Source organism: Moschus berezovskii, chromosome 3 (assembly GCF_049115385.1).
Source record: "Moschus berezovskii isolate FMDL1 chromosome 3, NW_MosBer_1.0, whole genome shotgun sequence".
NCBI lineage: Eukaryota > Metazoa > Chordata > Mammalia > Artiodactyla > Moschidae > Moschus > Moschus berezovskii.
The window spans coordinates 46,414,483-46,440,066 of NC_142462.1; the positions used below are offsets into that span (position 1 = coordinate 46,414,483).

At 36.9% G+C, this 25,584-nt stretch overlaps 1 protein-coding gene across 3 annotated transcripts in view; it reads left to right on the plus strand.

Annotated features, from left to right (window-relative positions):
* The first annotated feature begins 8,408 nt into the window (after positions 1-8,408).
* The window catches only part of HGF (hepatocyte growth factor), an 88,327-nt gene continuing 71,151 nt past the window's right edge, over positions 8,409-25,584 (plus strand). The window contains exons 1-5 of one of the 3 annotated variants that reach the window (XM_055420647.2): positions 8,409-8,618; positions 8,903-9,032; positions 16,483-16,648; positions 22,232-22,344; positions 24,374-24,488. In XM_055420647.2, coding sequence (XP_055276622.2) covers positions 8,409-8,618; positions 8,903-9,032; positions 16,483-16,648; positions 22,232-22,344; positions 24,374-24,488 — 734 coding nt within the window. Of the gene's footprint in view, positions 8,619-8,793; positions 9,033-16,482; positions 16,649-22,231; positions 22,345-24,373; positions 24,489-25,584 lie in introns of those variants that run through there. The other 2 variants (XM_055420649.2, XM_088833942.1) reach the window with 2 other exon arrangements.

Genomic DNA, 25,584 nt, shown 5'->3' on the forward strand with positions numbered 1-25,584 from the left:
ACAGCCACTGTGGAGAACAGTGTGGAGATTTCTTTAAAAACTAGGAATAAAGCTACCATGACGAAGTGAAGTGAAGTGTTAGCCACCCAGTCATGTCTGACTCTTTGTGAACCCCTGGACTATATTCTGCCAGTCTCCTCTGTCCATGGGATTTCCCAAGTAGGAATACTAGAGTGGGTAGCCATTCCCTTCTCCAAGGGATCTTCCCGACCTAGGGATCCAATCTGGGTCTCTCTTGCATTGCAGACAGATTCTTTAACATCTGAGCCATCAGGTAAGTCTAAAGCTACCATATGACCCACCAATGTCACTACTGGGCATATATCCTCAAAAAAACATAATTTAAAAAGACATCTATACCCCAATGTTCATTGCAGCACTATTTACAATAGCCAGTACATGGAAGCAACCTAGATGCCCCTCGACAGATGAATGGATAAAGAAGCTGTGGTACATACATACAATGGAATATTACTCAGCATAAAAAAGAACAAATTTGAGTCAGTTCTAGTGAGGCATATGGACCTAGAGCCTGTTTTACAGAGTGAAATATGTCAGAAGAGAAAAACAAATATCATATATAAACACGTATTTGGAATGTAGAAGAATGGTACTGATGAACTTATTTGCAGGGCAGGGTAAGAGACTCAGACAGACAGAACAGACTTGTGGACACAGTAGGGAAAGGAGAGGGTAGGAAGAATTGAGAGAGTAGTATTAAAACATACATGCCCATATGTAAAATATGAGTGACTTCACTTTCACTTTTCACTTTCATGCACTGGAGAAGGAAATGGCAACCCACTCCAGTGTTCTTGCCTGGAGAAACCCAGGGACGGGGGAGCCTGGTGGGCTGCGGTCTATGGGGTCGCACAGAGTCGGACATGACTGAAGTGACTTAGCAGCAGCAGCAGCAGTGATAAGTTGCTATATAAAACAGGGAGCTCAGCCTGGTGCTCTGTGAGTGTGGATGGGGTGGAAGGCATGTGAGGGAAGTTCAAGGGGGAGGGGACATATGTATACTTAAGGCTGTTTCAAATATTGTTCAGCAGAAACCAACACAACATTGTAAAGCAATTATCCTCCACATTAAAAAAAAAAGAGAGAGAGAGAACAAAGTTTTCTTACAATGTGGCTGTTGATAATAGACAATGTGAATTTCTTTGCCTTTAAGTTATTTATATTTGTTTTTCAAATCTTTTGTTACTTTGGTAAATATTATTTCACAATGATCTATGAAGATTGTGACATATAAAGCTCATTCTCCTTCTACAAAAAATTAACCACACATTGTCAAACTTTTGCTATCCTGATTTCCTTAGAATATGGCAACAGTCTACTCCTAAATCAAGGAATTTAAAATGGGTAAACAATAGCTATAAATCAAACAGTTGGTGCCTTTTCTGGTAGTTCTGTGGTAAAGAATTTGCCTGCCAATGGAGGAGACACGGGCTTGATCCCTGATTCAGGAAGATCCCATGCGGCCTGTGTGCCACAACAACTGAGCTTGTGCTCTGCAGCCCAGGAGCCACAATTACTGAGCCCACAAGCCACAACTACTAAAGCCTGTGCACCTAGAACCTGTGCTCCACGACAAGAGAAGCCACCGCAATGAGAAGCCTGCTGAGCACTGCAGCTGGAGAGTAGTCCCCATTCACTGCAACTAGAAAAAATCCATATCAGCAACAAAGAGCCAGCAAAGCCAAATGTAAAAATAAATAATTCAATAATAAAAGACAAAACAGTAGGTGCTATGGGAAATCCAAGACAGTTACTTGTTTTTTCCTGGCTCCTTCAAAACTTTCATTTTTAATTTTATAAAACCTTCCCTGGCTGCAGGGTTAATGCCCCAACCCCTACCCTCCCTACACACAATTATGTATTTTACTGAATATTAAAATCTAGCTTTACTAACTGAAATTTATGTTGACCAAGACTCACTTCCCAGATAGTTACTGACTGTTATGTTTTATTGCTAAAAAGTTTAATTGAATTATTCTAAAGCTTATCTCAGCAATCTATCTTTGGATGGAGATCTGATACCCCATGAACTATAGCCAGGGGACATAAAATTACATGTATTTATCAATGAACTATATGCTAATTGAGGCTTATGGCATAAACAACATGGCAAATGAGTGCCTTTGGGCTTCTGGAGTAGGAAATTTCCAGAGGCTGGGAGAAATTACATTACCTTTGAAAAACAGCTATTGGTTTATTATTGGGCTTTGTTTGATATGGAACAATTGACTATAGATCATGCTGTAATATTAAGACATCAAGTGCCAATCATGCAATGGGTACAAAGTTACCCCAAGCGCATAGGATTGGGTAAGTTCAGGAGTCCAGCATAATAAAATGGAAATGGTATATTCATGAGCAAGCCATATCTGGGCCACATGGAGTCACTGGATGAAAAGAATTCTGAAATTCCTATTGAAGGCCAGGAGCAAGAGGCTATAGTTACACATGAGAACTAAGCTGTCTATAAAATGGGGAAAGCCCTTTGACTCTTTAACTGCACAAGAAAAACAGCACACATGATTCACTGATGGATCAGCTAAATATATAGTATCCACTTGCTATTGGAAAGTGGTGGCATATAACTCGGTCACTACTAAATTGCTGACATATGCTGAGGAAGGTAAAAGTAGCCAATCTGCCTAGTTATATGCTGTTGATCAGGTAGTACAAGATAATTTAACTGAATGCTATCTATACACAGATTTTTTTATCAGTAGCCAGTGGATCGGCCACCTTGCTTCCCCTGTGGGTAAAAATTAACTGGATGTTTGGGAAATTGTTTAAACTACTAATGTTTCAGTCTTTCATGTTGATGCTCACAGTGTTCCAAATTTTATGGAACAATGGTGTATCTCTATTATAGATGAACAAACCCAAATCCAAGCAGTAGAAGTCTATTTAGACTTCAGAGAGTTAAACACTTTGACTTCCTGGGCACACCAATAAGGTGGCCATCTGAGAGAAAAAGCAATATACAGGTAGGCTCAGGATCAAGATTTCCTTAACTATGGATCTCATTAAATCTGTTTCTTTACAATGTCTAATTTGTCAACATAGTAAGCTTAGAAGCTTTCTACAATCAGTCAAAGGAAAATTGGCATGTGGCAAGCTGCCTGGGCAAATATGTAAATTGACTATATTAGTCCATTAATTCTGAGATAAAGGATGCCAATAAGTGTGTAACTCCTGTGGACACTATTCTCAATATTTAGTGGCTATTTCTTTTGGGAAAGCCAATCAGACTATAACTATTAAAACATTTGGAGATAATTAATATATATTATGGTATTGCACTTCAAATTCAGAGTGACAATGGGTGACATTTTAAAGGTAAATTAATATAAAAGTTTGCCCAGTAACATGATATACAATGGGTCTTTCATATTATCATTCTCAAGCTGCAGTTTGACTGATAGAATGAATGGTATGCTTAAACAACAATTAATTAAACTTGGAGATGGCTCTTATAAGAACTGGAGGACTAACTTAAATATGGGGCTTCCCATGTGGCGCTTGTGATAAAGAACCCACTTGCCAATGCAGAAGATGCAAGAGACGTGGGTTCAATCCCTGGGTCAGAAAGATCCCCTGGAGAAGGGCAAGGCAACCCAATCCAGTATTCTTGCCTGGAGAATCCCATGAACAGAGGAGCCTGGTGGGCTATGATCCATAGGGTTGCAAAGAGTCAGATACAATTGAAGTGACTTAGCATGCACACACACACAACTTAAATAATGCTCTCAGTATTTTAAATAATAAACCTACAGGAGAATTAGAAACACCTTTGATGAGAATGAATATTTCAAACTTACAAACTCATAGAATAGACTTCCATCCTGAAACAACTATTAGAAAATTAGCCCATGAGTTTTTATTCTCGTGAATAGATTATTCTAGGAAGCCTGTCTATAATGCAGCTTGTCCTTCATGCCTCAACCTTCAAGGATATGCTACAATTAAAGGAAAAATATGAAGAAACCTACTGGTGACTCTTCAGCTGGAGAAGGCTGAGCCAGACCAGAACTCAGGATAACTTCATCTGCCCAAAAGACTTCAAAGCCAGTCTTTTCTTAACTTTACCTTTCCATGGACAAAATGTGTCTGTCTACTAGATTACACAGTTCTGCTAAAGATACAGCTCCAGCCTTGAACACAAGTATTATGTGACAATTTCCTGTGTCACTTTAATAGTCGCAACAACTTACCGATAGACTGTGACATGGGTAATGAGGGACTACTAACTATGTGGACCAACTTCTTGCACTTGGGAAACTCCACTTATTGGAGAACCCATCAACTATTGTGAATGAATCGTTTTCCCTAAAACCTGTGATATGGTTTTTGAAATAGCCCTTTGATTAGTATGCACTGTAACTGATGATGTAAACACTACCTCTATGTATCTGTTAGGAACCCCTTTCCAGATGTCTAACATGTGTTGATCACTTATATTGGAAGGGGACCATCTATTATTTTCTCCCCATGAAAATTCAGGTGTCATTGACTCAAATATCCGTGTCACCGACTCAATGGACATGAGTTTGAGCCAGCTCTGGGAGTTTGGCATGTTGCAGTCCATGGGGTCACGAAGAGTCAGACACAACTGAGTGACTGAACTGAACTCAACTCAACTGACTCAAATGCTATTTCCCACTTTGTCTGTTGCTAATATTAGCTTTTCCTTAGAACCCCTATGTAAGATTTTGCAAACAACTAAAGTATTACAAAATTTCATAGAAAAAAGGAATCGTTCCTTGATAGAACATTCTGTTGTTACTACTATTACAGCCAACAAATTAATTGAAATAGGAGTTAATGTACAAAATCTTACTTCAAATTCATGGTGAAACTTTTTCCTTACAACATCCCCTACTACTCAGAAATGGTTTTCTATATTGTTTAACCTCTTGCTTGTTTCTTTAATTATCTTGTTTCTTTTGGGCTGTTTGGAATTGTTATTTGACCTACAGAATTAGCTAGTCTGCTCGTGTTATATTGCCTTATTCCTATGTTCTTCAGCCTCAACAATCCTGCGGCTGACTAAGGAAAATTAAAATGGAGGAAGTCTTGTTCAGGTTTCAGAAGCAGCAGAGCAGTCTTCTGATCTTGCTTCTGATCTGCTTGGACACTGCCCAGATTCCATGCCTGCCCACAAGCACAGCTAGTCAGGTGGCACTTTAGATAAGAAAAGGAGTGGGTCTTGGAATTCTTGAGCCCCTGGAGGTCTGGCCAACCATGCCTGGAGTTTAACGAAATCCTATGACTCACAAGATAAAACAAACAGCACTGTAAAAATGTTAAAGTAAAACCAGAGCTGCATTTTTGCATGCACAGTGATGATGATATCAGTTTGAGGCCTAGGATTATAAGTGGGAACCCCAAAAACTGCAATTTGAAGTCTTACCCATGGAGCGGATGCACTGCATTGGACCTTTTCCCAACTGGAACTTCAGATTGCTGTTACTTGGGAATTCCCAGCATATGCTGTTCAAGTCTGGATGCTGACTGACCCAATTTGGTGATGCACATGTTATTACTCTCCATTGTGTCTATTTTGCTTTTCTTTTAATGGTTGTGTATTGAAATTAAATAATCCTCTACCAAATATTGACATTGTTTGTGGTAATGAGTGTTTTTTTTTTGTTTGTTTATGAATCCTTGGAAACTGAAATGAAAGTAAAACTTTTGGCAAGATGGTAACTGGGATTTGAGCTCTTTAGTGGTCTACAGAACACAAAGTCCTATCAGTTTCGCTCTAATGTAAATGGACTCAAACATCACTTGTGATTGAGAAACATGAGGCTTTTGAAGTCAGGGATTTTTTTTTTTTGAGCGGGGGGTGGGGGGCATCAAGTGTAGGCTTTTAAAAAACATCAGCGGTATACTTGTACTTTTTTTTTCCCCATTCAATCAATCTAGTTCGTGTTGAATACTAGACTTAAACTTATGAAAGATTTAAAATGAAATTATGTAGGCAATGAGCATCCATCTTGTATTTAAGGAATTATACAAGTTATGGAGCCTGGTGGGCTTCTGTCTATGGGGTCACACAGAGTCGGACACGACTGAAGTGACTTAGCAGCAGCAGCAGCAGCAGCATTTAAAATATTGTCTTCATAAGATTTTCTGTCTTATCAAACAGTTTACACACTTTTGGGGATTTATACAGTTTAACAACTAAGGAGTATGAAGGAAGAGCAGAGCATGGGGAAAATATCATGATTATGACTTGAAAAAAGTGATGAGAATGTATTATCAAGACAAAGTAAAATAATAGCATGTTTCATTACTTTGTGTGTTTCATCATACTTTTGGGAGATTTAAAATTATTTATACTTCCATTGATTTTGTAAATTATTGTTAAGCACCTCCTATATGTTTGGTCTCAGGACAATTTTAATGGTTAATGTCTTGTTCTTATAAGGTTTACAGAAGTTTATCCCATCCTATGTGTTGTGATCAACAATGTTCAGCTCTCCCACCTGAATCTTTATTCCTTTGGGATCTAGAGCAAGTTATTTAAGAATAAAAATAATTTACTTAAGCTGTTTCAACTATAAATGGGGATTATAATATTTTTTAATGTAGGTTTATTGTAAGGATTAGCAAGAATCTGTTTAAGAGTACTTGGTACAATGCTTAGCATACACCAAAAATTCAATGCATATTAGTTGTCATTTCAGTATAGATAAACCAAATAACCTGTCAAAATAGAAATAATAATTCTAAGTAAATTACATTTAATGTGACAATAAAAACTGTGAAAATGTGTGACCTGTTAAATAAGATTGTTCAATTTCTTTTTGGTGCCCTAACTTTCTTATCCAGGATAGATTTTGTCCCAAGCTATAATGATAATTGCAATTATGTTTTTAGCCCTGATTCTGCTTTCTCTGAGAGAGAGAAAACAAATAGGAAGACTGGTCTCCTTCATTGTTTACCTATAGAATTTACTTATCAAAAAATCTAGCTTCTTTAAAAGGAGTCTGAATCCCTAGCAAAGCACTGGAGTTACCATGGGGCAAATCAGGATCATGGTCACACAATAACATACTGAAATTGAGAATTTCCAAGAAGTGTAATAGAAAGTGTGTGGGCTTCCCTGGTGGCTCAAACCATAAACAATCTGCCTGCAATGCAGGACACCCCAGTTTGATCCCTGGGTTGGGAAGACCCCTTGGAGAAAGAAATGGCAACCCACTCTAGTATTCTTGCCTGGAAAACCCCATGGACAGAGGAGCCTGGTGGGCTACAGTCATGGGGTTGCTAAGAGTCAGAGTAAAAAAGAAAGTAAAATGAGTACTTAGGACATTAGGAAAGGTTGACAAATTATTTGTGTGTTTGCTTGGTTTTGTTTTTATATGGAGAAAATGAGAAAATAAAAGGATTAAAAATAGGAAAAGGTAAGATGAAGTGGATTCCTCAAGACTAGTTCTCTTAATAGCTGGCTTCTCTAGCTCTTCCTCAGGTTCAGGTCTTTTCAGGAGGTGAGGGTGGGCTGACCTGAAGGATGAGGAGTGAGAGCTATGGAGGAAAGGCTGTTTTGAGGATGGCTTTAATTTTGCCCACTACCATCTCTGTCCAGCTCCAGAGACAGACCACATTATGCCCATTTTCCCTTCCTCTGTAGACAGAGACATTGTTCTTACTTGAATCCATTTCAGAAACACATGGGGCAACTATACCCCCAAATTCATTAAAAATAACACAAGCTATTACCTAAAATAATCAAAGCACTACCTCAAGGTGCAAAGACAAACCTCTATATCACAAGTGTCCGTCCCTTATCTTCTCCCCTCCTCCCCAGTGCAAGCCCTTCATCCCCTCCACTTTGAGGGAGGCTGGGAAGTGCATGCATATGGGATGGAGCTGGAAATGAGGAGGGGCTGGAGGAGGCAGAACATGGAATCTGTGCCACATTTATCTGTCAAGGAGAGGCAGTGGATCATCTCAATGTTTTAGACATTTTAAGAAGAGGGCATGGCCAAATTTTATCACAGTCCCCAAATCAGACAAGTTTATGTGCTTTTGGTACCTTTGCTGTAACTGAGAAGCTTAGCTCAGCTTCTGAAGAAAGTTACCTGCTCTGAGCCCATTGAATAGGGGCAATTTTTCTGCCTGACAGTCGTGGGTGTTTTTGTTTTGTTGGTTCATTTATTTTTACCCCACAGTATCTTACTCTGTTCTCATGGGACTTCTTTCTACCTGGGCTTGGACCTGTCTGCCGTCTGCCTCCCAGACTGCCTCCCAGCTCCTCCCCGGGCTCTAACACCGTAGGGAAACTGCATTACTGTTTGGAATCCCTAGATTGCTCTAGCAGTGCAACTAGACAGATTAGGAGTTGAAGCACATTTGACAGAAAGGCAGTGCTTTGCTTTCTTCTTATGCTGCTTCCCCTTCCTCTTTTCCCAAATAGATATGTAAACACATGTATTTTCCTGTTTAAACTTAGCGAATTGGTCCTCTGCCTGTGCCTTGATTTAGCTATTGGGCTGAGCCTTGCTCCTCCCTTCCTTACTCGGATAGGAGCCACTGGGATCTGGAGCTCCAACTTCCAAATTGCAGCTGGCCTCAGGCCAGGTGACCTTTTCTTTGTAAGTTTCTTTCCTAAGCAGAGTGGGGGTGGCGGGGTGGGGAGCTGGGATCTGTTTGGTGGTGTGGTGGGCGGGGGTGGGGGGCGTAGGGGGGGTAGTGAGGAAAGGAGGGGGGTGGGAGAGAGTAAAGGACTGTTGTTAAACAGTTTCTTACCGTAAGAGGGAGTTCAGACCTAGATCTTTCCAGTTAATCACACAACAAACTTAGCTCATCGCAATAAAAAGCAGCTCAGAGCCGACGGGCTCTTTTAGGCTCTGAGTCGGAATAGGACTCTTTTACCCAGGCATCTGCTCCAGTGGGATCCGCCAGCACACCCAGCAGGACCATGTGGGTGACCAGACTTCTGCCAGTCCTACTGCTGCAGCACGTCCTCCTACACCTCCTCCTGCTTCCCATCGCCATCCCCTATGCAGGTTAGTTTTCTCCTTTAATATTATTATTTAACTCTCTCTTGCTAACCTTTCCTTTCCCTAACTCTCCCTTTGCCTTACTCCCAGCATCCTTCCTTAACTCAGTTTGTGGTAATGTTTTTTTAAACCTCTCATTTAGCTTTCTTTTGACATTCTTTTGCTGTTTGAAAAGCATTTAAAATGATAATTAGCATCCCCCCCTCCTGTTGCTTCCATCCATCTCCCCATTGATTCAGCCCCATCTCACTTAGCCTGGTAGTCTGGAAGGTGGAATGGGAACGAAGTGCTAACACCGGTTTGGAGAAGTTTAAAGCTGAACAGAGCGTCTGATCTGAATGGGGACAGTGATGGTCAGTACAGCAGGGACACAATTTCTTTTTTTTTCCCAGAGACAATTTTCCACGACAGTCCGCTATCCCACATCACTCAGTCAACATTCAGGGCCAAATTATGACTTAACACAGGTTTTCATTTGGAGAAAGCAGATTAAACTCTGAGTATATGCATGTTATAAAAATGAAAGAGAAAGCCTCTCTTCTAAGGTCTTATTCTTTCTGAGTATGGAAGCCTGCTCTTTGGAAACTGCAGTGCAAGGGAGGCAAAAATTGTGTGACTTGATTAGAACTGCTCCTTTTGGTCTCCTGCTTTCTTCCCAGAATTTACAGGTTGGGAAGGAGTTGCTTGGGAGTTCATATTGCCTGGAAGTTTAGACTTTCATTTGCTGCTTTGGGAAGTTTTCTGTTGTTATCAGGGCAAGAGGAAACATCTGTATTTGGTTGTATTATCACTGTCGTGGCTGGGATGCCAACAGGAGAAGGTAGTGAGCATCAGAGGTAGGCACAGGGGAATAAAGGAATAGAACAAATGCCCAGACGGTAGACATGGTTTTTTAAAAAATAATACAAGACAGAGAACTGGCTATATTTTTTGAGATAAGTTAAATATGAAATTTATCAGACCTCTGATCTAGTTTTTTATGTAATCCAAAGGTTGAAAACACCAAGATTTTGTAAATGACAAGAAAATTCATTCAGTCCCACCTGGCTTTCTTTGATTTTGTGATGTTGTCTTTTTGGAACACAACACTGTGTGGAAAGGGTCAGTTTGAAAACATTTATGTTAGATTTCTAAAGAGATGGAGAAAAGTATCAATCCAGCAGGTTATCACCCTTGAAATGTGTCATGTTAAAATTAATTCTTGTATGACATTGCTGGTTTGGGGGATTTTGAGCCTAAATTGAAATGATGGCTAATGTTTTGAGGATTTTCGTTTTTAAGATTAAAATGTTGATGGGCTGAAGTAGAATATGGTTACCTGGAGTCATCTGTGCTAATACATGGGGATTGCGGTGTGGAAAACCCAAACAGTAGATCAAACATAGACAATGTCTGTTTGCTTTTGGCATGCATTTTGAAGCTTTGGCAGGACATATACATTTGTAATTATATTTCACTTTGGCTAGTGTTGAAATGACTGCATTTCCTGAATATAGGGAGAATGGAACCTAAGAGAATGCTGCAAGCAAGAAGAAGCCAGTTGGGAATTACAGATAATAGAATAATTCCTAGAGTGGATAATGTTAAAATTGTTATCAAAAAGAGGATCTGCCTTTGTCAAGTTTATTTTGATAGTTTTTTAAAAAAACATAACATTCTTCAAAGTAGGAAACATGGCTAGCCCTCTTAGAACATACAAAGAAAGTCTGTTCTTTTTTATAACATCTAACATGGAACATTGAGAACTTTGTTATTGCTGTTACTTGCTTAGGTTATACTTTTTTGATTTATCTGATGAGTCTGCATTTTTACATACTGTGAGATAACACAATATTTAAAACAAAGTGGGTATTATAATGAGATGACAACCAGTTATGAGCAGAAAGTATTATGGAGATATTTTTAGAAAAGTTTCAAAAAACTTGAAGAAATATTGATTGTTATAGACCCAAGCCTTCTTTACAAGGAACTGGTCCACATAGGATTATCCTCCATCACCCCACCTGCACTGGATACAAATATCCAGTTCCCTCTAACAACAACAAAGGAACATTAAATGAGCCCCTATTGTCAAGGAGTCTGTACAAGATTTACAGATGAACAAATGACAAAAAGACCTACATTTGTTGAGCAACTGTTATGGACCTGGTTCTAAAACAAAGCTTATTCAATTCTAATAAGATTGGCATTATTGAATTGACTCATTTTATATGAGGAAACTGAAGTTAAAGATCTTATTTTCTCTTATTATCTTAGATAATGGATAGAACTGAGATTCCTACCTAAATCTATGTGAATGAAATAGGCAAATTGCATTTTTTCCTTTTATTTATATTGAAAACAGCAGCAGTGAAATTAATCAAAACTTACTTTAAAAAATCTACTTTAGTTAATAAAAGGATGATTCTGTGTTATAAGTAGTATTAGGTTATGGTTGAGAGTTCATTTCTAGCTTAGAAGATCAAATAAAGTTTAGGGGGTATGTAGTACCCAAGTCGGAGAAGGCAATGGCAAGCCACTCCAGTACTTTTGCCTAGAAAATCCCATGGACGGAGGAGCCTGGTAGGCTGCAGTCCATGGGGTCGCGAAGAGTCGGGCGCGACTGAGCGACTTCACTTTCACTTTTCACTTTCACTCATTGGAGAAGGAAATGGCAACCCACTCCAGTGTTCTTGCCTGGAGAATCCCAGACACGGGGGAGCCTGGTGGGCTGCCGTCTATGGGGTCACACAGAGTCGGACACGACTGAAGTGACTTAGCAGCAGCAGCAGCAGTACCCAAGTGGAGTATGAAAATATAGGGAGTAGTATGCTCAGTACTTAAGTCAGGGAAATATAAAGTGGCTGAAGGTACTGAAATGAGTAAGTATAACAAAGGACAAGTAATCACGTAGGGGTGGTGTACTGAGTGCCTGAGGAGGAGGAATATGACCTGGGTTTGGAAAATAAGATAGACTAGCATGTATATGGGCTTCCCAGGTGGCACAGTGGTAAAGAATCCGCCTGCCAATGCAGGAGACAAAAAAGATGCAGGTTCGATCCCTGGGTTGGGAAGGTCCCCTGGAGGAGGAGGAAATGGCAACCCACTCCAGTATTCCTACCTTGAAAATTCCATGAACAGAGGAACCTGGTGGACTAGAGCCCAGGGGGTCATAAAAAGTCGGATATGACTGAGCGTGGTGCATATGTATGCTTGAACATCACATTAAATTACACTATTTTAAACATTACGGATCACAGCCAGATGGTTCTGAGTTCACAAGGTACATGGATGAAGCAAGAGACCAGGAAGAGGCTGAAGGAGGAAGTGGAATGAAGTAGAAGGAGGGAGATACCTAGGAAGGGTCCTAAACTCACACTGAACATCGTTTCATTTGTAAATCTTTTTGGAAGAGATAATTATGCTGCTTCTCAGATACTAACATTTGATTGAAATCTGATTTGATCCTTACTTGACTTTTTTACTTGTGATATTGTTCACTTCTCTAAAGAAGGGGAGAAAATTGTCTGCTTATGAATCCAAGTCCTAGATAACAGCAAAGAAGATTTGGACTTGTTTTTATGATTTTTGCCTCTGGGAAGTAAATTTCCAGTCACCACCATTCCCTTCCATTAATTATTTGTGTACTTTCATCTTAACATCTTGCCACTTCAAGCTGTTAATCACTAATCACGTGGGTAGGTTTCTCAGAATATGTGGAGCCAGATTCCTGCTTCTTTCCACACCCTGCAAATCCTTCCCTTTGCATGATTTTCCTTTGAAGTCAATGGTTAGTCCATACAGAGAAGAAATATATGAGGTACTGAGAGAAATGAGTGTGAGGCCTGGGGACCAGAGGGAGAAATGTGTCTTTCTTCAAGCACCTTGATACATTTGACCCTACTTTCTGTTTGTGGGTTTTCACTAAGATCCTAATGATTTCAGTTCTAAAACTGGGACTTCAGTTTCTTTAGGAAATATAGCTTTGAGCATGTTTTCCCATACTGAGGGAAGAGGGAAAAGGAGTTGCAGTTTAAAATACACGAAAGCATGACAAAGTTGCAGTGATCTCTTACCCTTTGATTTCATTTCAGTATTTTGTTTATAAACTTCAACTAACAGTCATGCACAAAAAAATAGTAGGGAAAATCTGATCCAAAGATATTTTTGAGTTTCCTCCCAAATTAAGTTTGTGTTTTAACTGTTTTTAGTAAAACAAGCATCAGTTGTTAATACATATGGAAGAGAAAGTTGAAAGTATTTCAGCAAAGGAATTTTATTTTCAGATGCTGTTTTTGAATGACTCCTGTTTTGAATTTTTCTTTTATTGAAGAAGGAATTAATTTTATAGATGTGTGGATTACATGATGTAAAACTAGCTTGAACTTTGCAGTTTTGAGTAATCATTTACTGACCTAGTAGAGATGACTGAATTATAAGGGAAAGCTTCTAAGTCATTAGAAATAAAGAGTGAAAAGGGAATCCTAGTATCTGGTTCTGATTGCCTCTGATTAGCTTGTAACCCCCAGACAAGCTTTTCTCTCCTATTTATTATCTAGTAAAGGGAAATTATAGATTTATTTGTTTTTCAGGATACTTTTTGATCTTTAGATGAAAGGTAGTGATCGAAAGTTTGTCAGCAAGTGTAGACTATTTTTATGAGGTACAGCCACACATTAACACATTTCTATAGGACAACTGAGGATCTGAAGAATTAAACATAACCAACGATCCCACAGAAACCCCTTTTCTCTGTAATCATCCTCAAGGCCTTCCTTCTGTTGTCTGGTTCTGAGAAGACAAAACAGAGCACTGACCAGGGTTTCTATTTTTTGTAATTAGTAAAGTGTATATCTGAACTCAGTGTTTGTCTTAGACTTTTTAAATTGAGTTTTACATTCTTCTCTCACGCTTAAATGCAATATGTAATAAATGAAATATACATTAGGCCAATTTAAGTTCTGTACTTTTAGTTAATTTAATTGATTATATATATGTATGTATATTACATATTTTTTCCATTTTGGTATGTATATTACATATTTTTTCCATTTTGGTAATAGTTTTTTGAATACATTATTTGCATCTATTACTATTTGTCTCTAAGAAATATTCCAGTTTATACAGGAATTCAGATGATTTTTATGAAATCATCTGAAGAAATAGTGCACCTTTGAAATAGTGCACGAAGGTCAAAAGAAGGAAGAACCCTTAGTGGTGAAACTTGGCTCCCATTAACACGGTCATGTGGCAAAAATCAAAATTTGAAAAGAATAATACCACTTCTTAGCCTGGGAGAATAACAGTTTCTTTTATGCCAGAAATTAAAGGATGAAATTCCAAAAACAAAAGGAAAATTTTACATATTCATAACGTTTCATAATCCAAATTGATTTCCAAATGATTATAGTTTAAATCACTCCTTTTAGTTCAAATATTACTTTTATTTTGTATCAATAGATTGAATAATGGGATATTAGCATTTAAGGTAATAAAACAAAGTCACTTGGCAAGTCAATAAGAATGCCAGAATTATCATCAGTCTGCCAACATTATGCAAGGCATTTGGTCCACACTCAATGAATAACATGTTGATAGATTATTTGGTTGACCGAGTTTTTATGTTAAAATGCCTTTAAATTATATCTCTTCTACCATAGCCATTTCATCTTGTAGGGCAAAGAAAAGTTGAAGAAAAGAAAATAAAATGTAAGCGTTATTATAGAAATTAGTTCCAGTCTTTTGGGGATTGTGTTCTGGAGTTTTACAGAGAACCAGAAATTCAGAGGAATTCATGTTTTCTCTTGTTTATTGTGGACTTCAGGTTAGGATAGATATTAGTGAGTAGCATTTGTATGTTTAATGAAACAACTGGAGCTAGTGGTTGCTGGCAAGCTTCAGAGTATGATGCTATTCTTGTTATCTCACTCTGTTAAACCATATTTCCAAATTTTCTGCACAAAACTTTTCATCCTCTTTTTTCAACACATTTCACCATGTTTAAAGACCGGAAATGATTTCTTGTTCTGACATGCAAGTTATTTCTCTATTGATAGCTTTAACCAAATCTTCAGAAACTATTTACAAGCCATATTTTCATGTACTCTCTTAGCAAGTCTTAGAGGAAGATAGCATTGTAAGTGTTTAAGAGTGGGGGTTCTGAATCCAGGCAGCCTGATTCTGAATCAGATCTCCTAAGTTGTCAGTTTTCCACTGTATCTTGGTTTCTTTATCTTAAAAATTTATTGCTACCTTTGTTATAAGGATATCCGAAAGTTGGACAGGCAGGGGAGGGGCACAGTTATGTCCATCCTTTATAAAATAGCTACAGTCTCTTAGACAATTTGATCCTCATTGTGAAGAGGAGATTATCATTAGAGACCAGGTAACTTTAGATAAAGTAAGAATGAAGAAGTAAGTTCTTCATATTCCAAAATTATTCAAAGATTAAGTCTCTTGGGATGTTTTGGCTCTGCTCTTTGGGTTTTTAGTAGGAGGCTTCATTTATCTAGGGGCCTGGTAGAATACTGTGATGAAGAAAAATGATATTGCTTCATTAAAGGATGAAGTTTTACATTCATTTGTTTTATAGCATTTGGCTTGATTTCAAAACAAGCAGTTCAGCGATACTAAGAAATAGTGCCCCCAAACACAGAAAACACTTATGTAGGGAATGAGAAAGACTAAAATATGAATAGAATGAAATATTTTAAAGAGCAAGTCAAGTATTTATCCAGTGCACCATTTTTAAGGAGAAGGTTCTCACCTGTCATTGAATTGGCTTATCTAATTAGTATTAATAGTATAAGTTACATAAGATCAATTGTAGAAGGAAATGACAAATTAAGTTATAGAACTTGATATGATATGCTATGCCTTGGCACTTTTTTTCATACTGTTCGGAGAATATCATGTTACTTATTTCTTAAGAGTGAACTCTGTCCTAATTTTTAAAAGCATCCTTCATTTGAAAGAATGTAGATAAGCTAAAGCTGAAACTCCAGTACTTTGGCCACCTCATGCGACGAGTTGACTCACTGGAAGAGTCTGATGCTAGGAGGGATTGGGGGTGGGAGAAGATGGGGACGGCAGAGAATGAGATGGCTGGATGGCATCACCGACTCGATGGACATGAGTTTGAGTGAACTCCGGGAGTTGGTGATGGACAGGGAGGCCTGGCGTGCTGTGGTTCATGGGGTCGCAAAGAGTCGGACACGACTGAGCGACTGAACTGAACTGAACTGAACTGAGATAAGTGACTCTGTATGAGAAGTTATTTTTTCTTCACAATTAAGTATTCCTTTCTTGCTCTTAATTATCTGAGAGTATCATTCCCCATATCACTCTACCTTCAAGCCCTGGAGGTCTGGTATGTTGTCAAAATCACTATCTTGTAGATGATTCTTAAAGGATATTTTACTGTATGACCCTTAAAATATTTTCCCCTATGTTTTAAAAAAATTATTATTATTAATAGAAGGACAGAAGAAAAGAAGAAACACACTTCATGAATTCAAAAGGTCAGCAAAGACTACTCTAATTAAAGAGGACCCATTACTGAAGATAAAAACAAAAAAAATGAACACTGCAGACCAATGTGCCAATAGATGTATTAGGAATAAAGGACTTCCATTCACTTGCAAGTAAGTTGCTTCATTTTGTTCTTAGAATAATTTTCCAAATATAGAATGTGCTCATTATCATCATCGGTTTTGTATTCAATGGGATGTGCTCTTAAAATTATAAGCTTGACTTTAGTTTTAACTCATTACAACAGAAAGCTCAGCTCTCATTTGATGGAAATATATATGCGTAAGGGAGAACACATGAACCACAAGATTGTTTAGAATTCACAGTGGCTTTAGTTACGGAATTTGTATTTTCTCATTTTATGAACAATTAAACTTTAGGAACTAAAATTCAATTAGATTAACTTTTTATTTCTAATATTTTAAAATATTCTGTTCAGAGTAAACTTTTTTTTTTTTTCTCATAAGAGGAGTGGAGGAATTTTCAGAATATAAATTGGGCAACAGTCAAAACTTACTGCAACTTATTGTCTTTAGGGATAGAAATAAAGAGTGTTGATATAATTAGATAAAAAACCTAGGGGTACTGGTGTTAGCAGCAAAAGTTTAAACAGCCTCTTAAAGTAGTTAGGAGGTAGTGTGATGAAGTTTTAGATGAAAAGTAATGGAGCAATTCAAAGAGCCATGAGGGAACTCAAATGGGGAGTTTTCTTATCTTTTGAAAGTTCTTCTGTGCCTCCCAGGAAAATTCCTTACCACTTTGTCAGTACTCTCAGAGCATAAAACTTGGAGTTTGGGGCCATGAAGGTGACAATTTCATATGAATAGTCTTCCAAATTGCCCGAAGAAAATTCACGTCCTAATTTTTCAAAAAATATTCCCTCCCCTCACTTTTTAGTCCTTATTTCATTCCATTTCAGTAGCATTGCACAGGGCTGCCTGTCACTTTTGAAGTCTATTCTATTACATTTGGGTTGTGACACATGATATGAACACAGATTTTAGGAATGTCATGGCCAGAATTCCTATATTCAAATTGCCTTTCTCAGAGAAATAAGTGTTATGGGTCTGAGGAGAAAGGTCACGGTCAGAGGAAGTCTTCCATAGATTTAGTGGGAAGACAGACTATCTCTTTTCTTTTCATTTATATCTCCTCTTGAAGTATTCTTGTAGCCAAATTGCCACTTACAGGGAGATATGTCCTGGCACGGGGAGTGGGGAATTAACTTTGCAAGTAATTCGTATGATAATTCCATCTTTCTCTGACTTTCCTAGAAAAGTCTTGAGATTTAAAAAAAAAAAAAATAGAGAAAACTACTCTCAATCAATATCTCAGCTTTGTAGATTTATGGAGATGTTCTTCTGGCAATTTAGGAGGTTGGAGTTATTGTATTTTTCCCTCTCAGGGTTAGAAGGGCAGGGCAAAGGGAATGGGACAAGAACCACATCTCATTGTTGATTTTTAAGTTTGAATCTGAAAATGCACTCTCCTGGGTCCACAAGTAAGGAAAGTATTGCTAAGCCTCAATTTTTACACTAGTCAGCCCTTTGGCTAGGAAAAAACAAAACAGACTTCCCTTTGTTTTATTTAGGAGAAACTAAAATGATTTTGTTGTATTGGAGAAGACATGTGACCTGATTAATAAATCTCTACATATCCCAAGTATATGAGGTTTCACACTTTTCTACCATATTCTGGTTGATTTATATTTAGTCACCAAATTTAAGCCAGCCTGTGCAGAAAACCACTTGTGGTGATACCAGTGTACAGCCAAAGTGCTTTGCTCAGAAATGGTGTCATCCCTCACCATTGTCCATTTTAAACATATACAGGCTTCCCAGGCAGCACTTGTGGGAGAAAATCTACCAGCCAATGCAGGAGAAGTAAAAGACATGGGTTTGATCCCTGGGTTGGAAAGATCCCCTGGAAGAGGGCAAGACAACCTGCTCCAGTGTTCTTGCCTGAAGAATGCCATGGGCATAGGCGCTTGGCAGGTTACAGTCCATTAGGTCACAAAGAGTTGGACACAACTGAAGTGACTTAGCATGCACTTCAACAATATGTGAACCATGAAATTCCAGATGTTCAAGCTGGTTTTAGAAAAGGCAGAGGAACCAGAGATCAAATTGCCAACATCCGCTGGATCATGGAAAAACAAGAGAGTTCCAAAAAAAAAGAAAATCTATTTCTGCTTTATTGACTATGCCAAAGCCTTTGATTGTGTGGATCACAACAAACTGTGGCAAATTCTGAAAGAGATGGGAATACCAAAGCACCTGACCTGCCTCCTGAGAAATCTGTATGCAGGTCAGGAAGCAACAGTTAGAACCAGACATGGAACAGACTGGTTCCAAATAGGGAAAGGAGTACATCAAGGCTGTATATTGTCACCCTGCTTATTTAACTTACATGCAGAGTGCATCATGAGAAACGCTGGGCTGGAGGAAGCACAAGCTGGAATCAAGATTGCTGGGAGAAACATCAATAACCTCAGATATGCAGATGACACCACCCTTATGGCAGAAAGTGATAAAGAACTAAAAAGCCTCTTGATGAAAGTGAAAGAGGAGAGTGAAAATGTTGGCTTAAAACTCAACATTGAGAAAACTAAGATTATGGCATCTGGTCCCATCACTTCATGGCAAATAGATGGGGAAACAGTGGAAACGGTGGCATACTTTATGTTTTTGGGTTCCAAAATCACAGCAGATGATGATTGCAGCCATGAAATTAAAAGATGCTTACTCCTTGGAAGGAAAGTTATGACCAACCTAGACAGCATATTAAAAAGCAGAGACATCACTTTGCCAACAAAAGTCCGTCTAGTCAAGGCTATGGGTTTTTCAGTGGTCATATATGGATGTGAGTTTGGACTATAAAGAAAGCTGAGCACAAAAAAATTGATGCTTTTGAACTGTGGTGTTGAAGACTCTTGAAAGTCCCTTGGACTGCAAGGAGATCCAACCATCCATCCTAAAGGATATCAGTCCTGAGTGTTTATTGGAAGGACTGATGTTGAAGCTGACACTCCAATTCTTTGGCTACCTGGTGCAAAGAACTGACTCATTTGAAAAGACCCTGATGCTGGGAAAGATTGAAGGTGGGAGGAGAAGGGGACGACAAAGGATGAGATGGTTGGATGGCATCACCCACTAAATGGACATGAATTTGGGTAAACTCTGGGAGTTGCTGATGGACAGGGAGGCCTGGCATGCTGCATTTCATGGGGTTGCAAAGAGTCGGACACGACAAGCAACTGAACTGAACTGATACACACACACACACACACACACACACCCCTATTTAAATAATATATTTAGTGATTCCATTCAGAATTGAATGGACATACTGTAACACTCTAAAAGTTTGTTCTTCATGAATTGAAGATCTTTTTGCAGCTTGTAGCATGAACTAGAATCATAAAAATCAATGGCAAAAACACAAAAACGTTTGGAAAATACCAACAATGCTGTGTGAAAGCATCTGTGATTCAGTGGGCATGAGGTAGAAGTCTCAAACACTGTTTCCTCTTGAGAAAGTGTCAACAATACTGATTTTATAGAGACTGAAAATATTTTTTTTTTGCTGTACGAGAAAGATGACCGGAATGCCTGATTCTAAGCTTTTCCTAAAATTTACGTTCAAGAACTGACTTAAGAGATGAAAATTTCTAACTATGACTGGGTAAATGGTATTGAAATTGCACTCCTGCCATAAACAACTCAACAAAATGAATTCTTGAAAAGAAGATGGTAGTTAAAAAATATGACTAAGATAAAGATTCCTAAAATCAAACTTTAAAGAAGATATGCAATTCATGGAATTTGTTAGCTCGGATCCAGTCCATACAGAGGTGTAAAATGATAAGAGCAAAAACAGTTTCCTGAGAGTATATGAATTGCCATGGATTGTGAGAAAAGGGTGAATGAAATAGGCAATCTTACATGTTCTTGGTGGGGTTCAATGAGTCACCTGCTATTTATGTCAAATCCATGTCATCAACGGAAAAGTAGTTTATGTATGTGTGGTATATTTTAATTTTAATGTGACGTTAAGTGGCAGGTCTTTGATTCTGTAATTTTAAGATTTCCTTTTAGGTGTTTGTTTAGTTATCTTTTATGTATTCTTTATCTAATTATTTACACTTTCAAAGTCATTTAACATTCTCTCCCTAACACCCTACAATAGGGAAATGTAACACGTATTACATAAGTTTACTATCTTCCAGATCAAAATTCAAATCTATCATTAGTCAGTTTTTCTCTTATTATTTCTTATCAGTTGCAAAAATATATTTTTATGTTTGTTTTCTAATGCTATTACAGGTATAACATGTTCTTTTAGGTGGATATTTGAAAATGTCTACACGTAAACTAAAGCACAGACCTTATACATATAATTTTTGAAGTTTTTTAGCTATAGACTAAAATGTACTATATAAAAATATAGTAGATAAAATATTTTAAATAATTTTATAGCATCTTTTTAAAATTTGTTTTATAAAAGTTACTTCCCGTCATTTAAGATCATTTAAAAGCTGTTGAAATGTTAAGAAATAAGTGACTAACTTGAACTATCTAAAATTGCAAGAAAATTGTGGTTTCAATATATATGGCCTGGGAGTGAAAAATCTATATTTATTCTTAGAAAATCTGTGTGTTTCTCTTAATTTGAGGCTTATACATGGTGACGTTATAGTTAGCATGAACATGGTAAAGAGTTTTAATATTATTTCTTAATGGAAAGAAAATAATTCAGAGTTCTAACTTTATTTTTTGTATTGAAAAAAATGGTAACACAATGTGTTGAAAAATTTAAGTACTTTACTATTCTCAGTTAAGGGATTTTTTAATTTATCATTCTGCTTTAGAAACATTTTTTTTTTAGAAATACATTTTTTAATGAGCAGCAAAAATCCAATATAATACTTAGCTGTAGGAATGATGATTTTAAGAGATAACACATTTTAGTTATTTTTGTCAAGATGATATATCAGAAGCATATTCTCTATTATATTAATAGTTTCTTAAAAATTAAAAATGCTTATGCAAGCAAGTCTATTTAGGAAACATTGACTTATATGTCAATCCTGCTAACTAATAGCGGGATTTTCATAGTCTTTAATAAGTTTCAATGCTTTATAACTCAACAAGAAAGGATGTTGTACGTAAAATTTCCCAAACATTTGATTTCAGATCCTTCTTTGCTAGCAGGATCTCTTAGGGTTGTGATTTGTCTGTTGCATTTTAGGACAGTTTAAAATGTGCTTTTTATAATTATAAACTTTGGAAATTAATCATGATATTTCAAATATAATCATTTGTATATAACCACAAAAAAATCTTCCAACTTTCTGTGTACTTACAAAAATAATAAAATCTTCATAAATAAGCCAAGTAATTGTGCTGTTTATTGATTGTGCTTGTTGAAGCCCTCATTTTTTCTACATTTCATGTAGAATAACATGATACCATTTCAAATTTTACTCTATCTTGTATTTAAATCTACAGCTATAAAAATTTAATTTTATTCTGTCTCATTTCGCTATCAAAATTGTAGGTTCAAATATCCTCATTTCTGTATACGTAATAATTCATCTGCTTTTATATTATCTTCCTTGGTTAAACCATACACCTATTCTTTAAAAGCTGTATAAATAGTAGTATTCCTTCTTTTCATTCAGATATTTTTTTCAGGGCCTTTGTTTTTGATAAAGCAAGAAAACGATGCCTTTGGTTCCCTTTCAATAGCATGTCAAGTGGAGTAAAAAAAGAGTTTGGCCATGAATTTGACCTCTATGAAAACAAAGGTAACTGGCTTTTCTCTAAATATTTCATAATGAAATAAAGTATAAAGTATATGTAATTACCTGCCACAGTGCTGTTTATAACTGATTTTCCATCTTATCCTGATCTGTTCTGCAGTTGATTCATCCATTAAGACCGATGACACTAACGCGTTGACTGTTTTCAGTGTGGCCCTTTAAAAAGAGCTTTTCCCAAATTTTCCTTAATTAGATTACCCCCTCTCTCTTTGTTTATTTCTAGTAACATCTCCTGGGACTGATATTCTCCACATTCATTTTAGAATGTGCCACCTTAAGTTATTAGTTTAAGATGTTTTATATATTTATATTAGCTTAAGACATTTTTTATATATAAATATATAAATCTATATTTATACAGTATTCTAAATTTTAACAACTTTTTTCCTAATAATTAAATTTTAATCTATGGATAATTAATCTAAGTTATACTGATGATGACTGATAATAATAAAATGTGGAGGTTTTGAAAACTTAATTGGATCTATTGCTAGTTATATACTTAAAAAAAACTTAAAAAAAATTGAGACCATATTATTTGTTAATTTGTCTATGCTAGTAATTTGATACTGTATTCTCAAGGTATTTACTTTGCTCAAAAGCAGATTTATATCAATAAAATAATCTCTCATCACACAAAATAATAATCATGAATTATGCTTATGATAATACTATGTGTTTCAATTTTAATGTTTTGTTATATTGTATTTTCATAAATTTATTTATTTAGTAATACACATAGATATTTCTTTGTTATTAGGGAAAATGCTTAGATTACATTAAAATTACTTCATGTTAGAAAATAAGATGATCTTTATACACCCCAATAATTCTATAAATCCTAAACATGATTCATAATCTAGTGTAAAACCATCTTCAGTCTTCTAGGTTGCTAATTGAATATACTGTTATTTGATAGGAATATACAGCTTGTTTCTATTTGATTGTCCTATAATTTAGCAGCCAATCTGTTAGAAAAAATATGGAAAATACTAATCAGCATAATGTAATTGTCACATACACAGGCATACACAAAATCCTACACAAGTTTACTGATATAAAGACAAATCAATAGCATTAGCATGTACACATGTATAAGCTAGATAGCTAGTTGGAAGCTGCTGTATAGTACAGGGAGTACAACCTGGTGCTCTGTGATGACCTAGAGGGAGGGGATATATATATAGATATATATACACTTATGGTTCATTTGGAGAAGGCAATGGCGAGCCACTCCAGTACTCTTGCCTAGAAAATCCCATGGACGGAGGAGCCTGGTAGGCTGCAGTCCGTGGGGTCACTAAGGGTCGGACACGACTGAGCGACTTCACTTTCACTTTTCACTTTCACACATTGGAGAAGGAAATGGCAACCCACTCCAGTGTTCTTGCCTGGAGAATCCCGGGGACGGGGGACCCTGGTGGGCTTCTGTCTATGAGGTCACGCAGAGTCAGACACGACTGAAGTGACGCAGCAGCAGCATGGTTCATTTGCATTTTTGTATGGCTGAAACCAATACAACTTTGTAAAACAATTATTCTCTAATTAAAAAAAATGAATCAGATCATTTATATCAAAATAATCAGTTATTTCCATTACCTCAAAGTAACTGCTTGAATTCAAATAGGTTTACGAATTTTTATTTTTAACATTTTCTTAAAATGGTCTCTGCACTTAAGCAAATAATTGTGCCAAATTAAATTTGCCTCATCCATTGAGTATATGGAATAATCTATGTTAAATAGGTAACTAATCTCTAGAGTTTCCCAGGGATATACTCAAAAAATTAAAACTTCTCAATGGTCTGTTGTTTGTTTGTTTCTTTTGGATTACTCTAAATGCATTATTTTGAAAATATTAGTCAAAGTTTTAGGCAAGAAATTTCAGTATTTGTGGTGGTTTATAAGCATTAATTACTTAAAAGTTCAAATGGAATTTTATAATTTTTTATTTTTAATATATACAGCATATGTTACACATGGTTATAACATTTTTCTCTGCTTTCTTTTGATAGACTACATTAGAAACTGTATCATCGGTAAAGGCGGTAGCTACAAGGGAACAGTATCTATCACTAAAAGTGGCATCAAATGCCAGCCCTGGAATTCCATGATACCACACGAACACAGGTAAGACTAGCACGAAGACAAGAGGATAGGGCCTTTCTCGGACGCGTCTGTTAGCAGGCCCCAGTTAGTCCTTCAGGTGAATCCTACAGTTCTGTAATCGTTTAGCCAACTTTGCTGAAGTGTATTAGTCTAAGGCTTATCTGAATCAATAACTGATATTTAGCCAAAGAATAAAAAAATATATATCATTAAGAGGTTCAGTTCAGTTCAGTTCAGTCGCTCAATTGTGTCCGACTCTCCGCGACCCCATGAATCACAGCGGGTAGCCTAACATTATTTCACCTCAAAACCTCAATTTATAGATCTTGGTGTTTGGGAAGAAATAATAAAAAAGTAATAAAAATGTTTTTTCCTTCTCTTTGCCTGTGAGAAGGCACAGCACTCTGCAGCTGGAGTGGAGAGGTTGCCTGTGCTAAGTTGGAGATGGAACGAATTCTGATCTTCCCCAGGGGCCGAAGGTTGTTTAACCATGGTGGTTCTCAAACTTCGCTGCACATTAAAATTGCTAAAAGCCCTTAATGAATCCTACTACTTGGGTGTCAATACAGACTGATTAAATCAGAATCTTTTTTGGGAAATAACCCAGGCACCTGTTTTGGTATAAAGCTTTGCTAAAAATTCGTGTCTCAGATGACCAACTTTCCTTTTTCACCTAGCACCTAGTGACTGGAGAAAACATTTCTTGGAAATTAAATGTCTATAGTTAAGAGAAGGATTGTGTTCATTATAACAGATGAATGCTATTTAAAGATGAGTAAATATAATATCCATAGGCTCATTAGTCTGAGAGTTTTAAACATCATGGAGGAGAAACAGATATCTACTCATTAGAGAGCTATATATAGCCAAAGTTTTTCAAGACTTATTTTGGAAATAATTTTAACAGGAACTACTTTAAAATAGCTCTACCTGGTTATTAGATGCACTGGAAGATTTAGATTACCATGTGCCTAGTACCTTGTTAAACAGTATACCTAGGTTATCTCATTTAATCCTCTCAAGAACCACCTGTGTGCTCAGTCACTAAGTCCTGTCTGACTCTTTGCAGCCCTATAGACTGTCTCCTGCCAGACTTCTCAGCACATGGAATTTTCTA